The following is a 4,088-nucleotide window of genomic DNA, read 5'->3' as shown; positions in this document are numbered from 1 at the left end:
CCTGGCTTTTCCCTAAAATCCATCATTTCCCCTGCTCCTCTCACCCTCCGTCCCATCCCACCGGAGGCAAAACTCACCCGTGAGGCTGCCGCCGAGCGTGGCGAGCAGCAGGGTGACGGGCAGGGCGCAGAGCTGGCTGAGCGCCTGGTCCCTGGTCGGTGGCCGTCCGGCTGCCCCGGGCCACCAGCGGGAACACGAGCTCCAGCCTGTAAGCCAGAGGGGGGATGGGTTTTTGGGGAGCTTGTTCTCCCAGGCAGGGAAACAGGGGGCTCAGCTCATGGCTCTGGGTGATGGGCTATAAGGGGGTGCTGTAGCAGACGGTGTGCGGAGCACCTCCGAGCCCCAGCTTGGTGCATGAAGTCAATGGCAGGCACCTCTGATTCTGGCTCTTCTCACCTGCCACCGTAAGCATCTGCAGTGGTCAGTGCCGTCAGCAGCGTCCCCAGCAAGGCACCCAGGATCCCCGGCAGCCCGTGGACATTGTGAACCCCGCACGTGTCCTGGGTTTTCAGCCTGGAGCACAGGATGGGCTGGGGAGAGCGTTAAGGAAGAGCCGGGGTTTGGACGGGGGATGCTTGCCCAGGGAGGCTGCGTTGCAGCTCGGTGTTTGCAGGTTTGGGAGCTGCAGGTTGGCAATGCAGCCTCCCCCAAAGCGCGGTGGTCCCCTGACCTGGGACTGGTGTCCTTGGCTGTGCTGAGGTGACTCACCGTGAGGAATCTGAAGCCAAGTGGGGGGATCAGGCCGGCCAGAAACGCCGTGATGAGAGCCCCAAAGGGGGTGACCAGCATCTCCCCAGCCATGCCCATCACGGCTGCGCTGGCCAAGGTGGCATCCTGGATCTGAACCTGATGGAGCAGGACATGGTCGAGGGAATTGGCACCATCAGCATGGGGCTGGGGGGATTTGGGCTTCCTCAGGGATCAACCCGGGTCTTAACAAACCTAAGAAAACCTAATGGGCATCCCCTTTTGCCCTGGGTGTGTTCACGTTTGCTGTCCCTGTAGGACGGGACATGGGTGGTGCATGAGGCTTGGGTTTGTCCCAGGAGAGGACCTACCATCTGCAGCATGCCCTTCTCCTGGAGGACAGGCAAGAGGACAAAGGTGGCCAGGGTGCTCGCTGCCAGCGAGAAGTAGGTGTTGAGCACTGCCCAGGGCTCGGTGTTGTCACGGACTGTGGTGGCTGAGCTGAAGCTGGGCCAGAAGATCCACAGGTAGATGGTTCCTGCGGGGAAGGGGAACAGGCAGGTTTTGATGTTGGGGTTGATCCCTTGTGGGAAAGAAACTTCTTGCCAGTGCCAAGAGAGGCAAGTGGACACAGCTTGCAGGGTGGGAGGTTCGGGTTGGACACAAGAAGAGGGTGGTGCAGCCGCAGGACAGGTCCCCAGGGAGGTGGAAGACCTCTGTCCTTGATGGTTTGCAAGAGACTGCTGGTCAGAGACACAGCCACACTGTCCTAATGTTGGTGATGGTCCTTCCACCACCATGTCTATGACTCCGGTGTTGTAGGATTCGAGCTCCTTACCAACCACAGCAAAGAAATCTGGGTGGTGCCCTGTGTCCCGCTGCTCTTTCCTCTGGTCCGTATGGGGCTGGTGCAAGATCCGTGAAACTATCAAGCCGAAATAAGCACCGAAGGTGTGGACGGTCAAGGAGCCCCCACTGTCGCTTATCTGGTGAGTACAGAAAAACACCGTGCAGGAAGGAGGGATATGGGATTTGTCTCTACAGACAAGGCAGATCTTGATGTGAGGAGCCTAAACCCATGGTCACCCCCTTTCTGGTGGGCCCCCCCATCGGTGACTCACCCCCATGAGACTGAGCAGGATGTATTCGTTGAGAGTGAAGAGGGTGACTCCCAGCAGGGTCAGCAGCAGCATCTGGACAGGGTTTACCCTGCCCAAAACAGCTCCAGTGGAGATCAGAATGGCTGCGGTGCAGAAGTCGGCACTGACCATGCTGGGAAGGAGAGGGAAGGCATGGGGCTGGAGAGAGCAGGGTTGGGGGAGACGGGAGCTGAGCCTGCAGCCCGGATCCTGCGACCCTGCGTCCCTGGACCGGCAGCCCGAGCCTTGCGGTGTTGGTGACAAAGGGACAGCTGGGCTTGAGGCAGGCAGGGGCCAGTGTGCCCCCCTAAATGCCTGGCTCTAACGTTGGCAGTACTTACGTGGCCCTTACTAGTGTGGTACTCAAATAACCCAGAAGCCTGGTCCTACTTGTCCTCATAATCCTCCTCCAAAGCAGAGCTGTGAGTTTTACGGAGGAGGGAGCCAGTGTGCCAGGGCTGGACCCGGGAGGATCACGGCTGGGCAGCAGCAGCTCCCTCCTGCCTTACCTCTGAGCTCCCACGTAAATTTTGCCATTCAGGAAGAAGTATAAAAAACCCTGGATCAGTACGGCCCACTGGATGGCAAAGGCCACGATGAGGATGCTGATGGCCATGCTTCCTGGCCCATAGCGGCCGAGGAAGGCCACCAGGAGCCCGAAGCCAAGGAGAGCTTGGAGGTGGACATCCCGGAAACCTGGCAGAGGAGAGGCAGAAGGATGGGTCCGGAGGCATCGAGGGCGGGCAGCCACCCTCCTGCCTGCTGGTCCCCTCGAGGGGTCTCATTTCCTGCTCTAACAGGCTTTGGGGACCTGAAGGCTTCAGCTGATATAAATCAGCTACGTGTCTCTGGAATGGTGGTGGATCTGGCCTTGGATCTCCCTTGGAGATCTCCAGCAGAGAGCATGAGTGGTTGTTGCTTGTGCAGGTAAAGCCACCCCCGTCACCCTTTGCAGCGGCTCCTGGCCACCCCGTTTGCAACCACCCTGTGCAGATACCTCAGTACCTGCACGTGGTTCACCCTGCAGCCCAGAAACCTCTTGGGGTGGCCGAGAGCCATCTACACCCATTACACCAGCGCGAAGGTGGATCTGAGATGTCAGCCACCCCCCCGGCACCTCTCTGCTGCCCCTGAAAACATCACGTCCCGCTTCCCGGGACAAGAGGACCAGAAGGGTGAACAGAAAAATGGGACCAGTCTGGTACTGTTTGATGACAAACCAGAGGAGCGTGGACCTGATTCTCGCTTGGGCTAAATGCCCTTTGCACCCCTCAGCCATGCTGAGAGCTGTGTCCCGTCCTTCCCGGTGCGCCAGAGCCGTGAGTCACTGCCTGCGCTGGGTGGGGTTACGTGGGCAGGCAAAACCGGGAGAACCTGCCTGCTGCCTGCTCGCTGCCAGGTTGCTCGGCTCGGCTCAGCTCCCCTCCCTCGGCCAGGGCGCTCTGGAGGCTCTTTTCCAATCGCCTGCCTTGCCCTTGCCTCAGAAAAGCCGGGGTCAGTCCCTCAGCCTCCAGCGCAGGATGAGTTTCGCAGCGATGCCCGGCGTGCAGGAGGATGCTCCCGGCGGGGCGGACCCCCAACCCTGCATTGGACGCTGCGGCAGCACCGAGGGAGCCGAATCTCAGCATTGCAAAACCCAGCAGGTCGGTGGGAACCTTTGCAGACCCCAAAGTGCCAGGAGCCGCTGCCGTGCTTCCCCCCGGGGATGGGAGGACAATCCCAGGATTATCACTGCACCGAGTGATCCCCTCTGCACTCCAGCTGCTGAAACACATGTCCTAGACCCAAATATCCCTGGTTTGGGCCTAGCTTTGCCCAAGCATGTGGGAAATCCTTGCAGCACATCTGCTTTCCACCCACCGACCCCTCCTCGGTGGGATGCACCGGTACCCCAACCCTGCAGCTTGATGTTCCCCCTCCTCTGTTTTACTCTGGAGTCCGATCCACAGCTGGATGGTGTGACAGGTCTGCAGCCTGGACCAAGCACAGTGACATCCCATGCCACCCCCTCAGCAGCGCCTGGGGACCAGGTAGAGCCGCCATCTGCACCCACCCAGGGCGGGGTACTCACGGGGGTGCTGAAAACCCGAGTCCTTGTTTCTTAAGCTGCAGTTCAGCTGCTGGGAGCAGAGGCTGGGGCTGCTCTCTGGGCTGTACCGGACAAAGACGGCGAAGAGGATGATGGTGAGGATTTGGAGGAGGAAGCACAACCCGGAGAGCTGGAGCCTTGAGGCAGTGGTGTGCTCAGGCATGTTGCGGGGT

General features: G+C 60.1%; 1 protein-coding gene across 1 annotated transcript; it reads right to left on the bottom strand.

Annotated features, from left to right (window-relative positions):
• Nucleotides 1-77: 77 nt before the first annotated feature.
• Nucleotides 78-4,078, bottom strand: LOC104081781 (ammonium transporter Rh type B-like; the record flags this gene model as incomplete). The annotated part of the gene is given in 9 exon segments (XM_009584646.1): nt 78-156; nt 158-206; nt 397-530; nt 709-846; nt 1,059-1,225; nt 1,526-1,673; nt 1,809-1,959; nt 2,336-2,522; nt 3,898-4,078. Coding segments are annotated over 9 exon segments (1,234 nt in total), but the record flags the coding sequence as incomplete, so codon positions are not given.
• Nucleotides 4,079-4,088: the final 10 nt, after the last annotated feature.

The sequence above is a fragment of the Fulmarus glacialis genome, unplaced genomic scaffold (assembly GCF_000690835.1).
Source record: "Fulmarus glacialis isolate BGI_N327 unplaced genomic scaffold, ASM69083v1 scaffold18389, whole genome shotgun sequence".
Classification (NCBI taxonomy): domain Eukaryota; kingdom Metazoa; phylum Chordata; class Aves; order Procellariiformes; family Procellariidae; genus Fulmarus; species Fulmarus glacialis.
The sequence above is the reverse complement of the archived record's forward strand: the minus strand, read 5'-3'. Positions and strand labels throughout refer to the sequence as shown.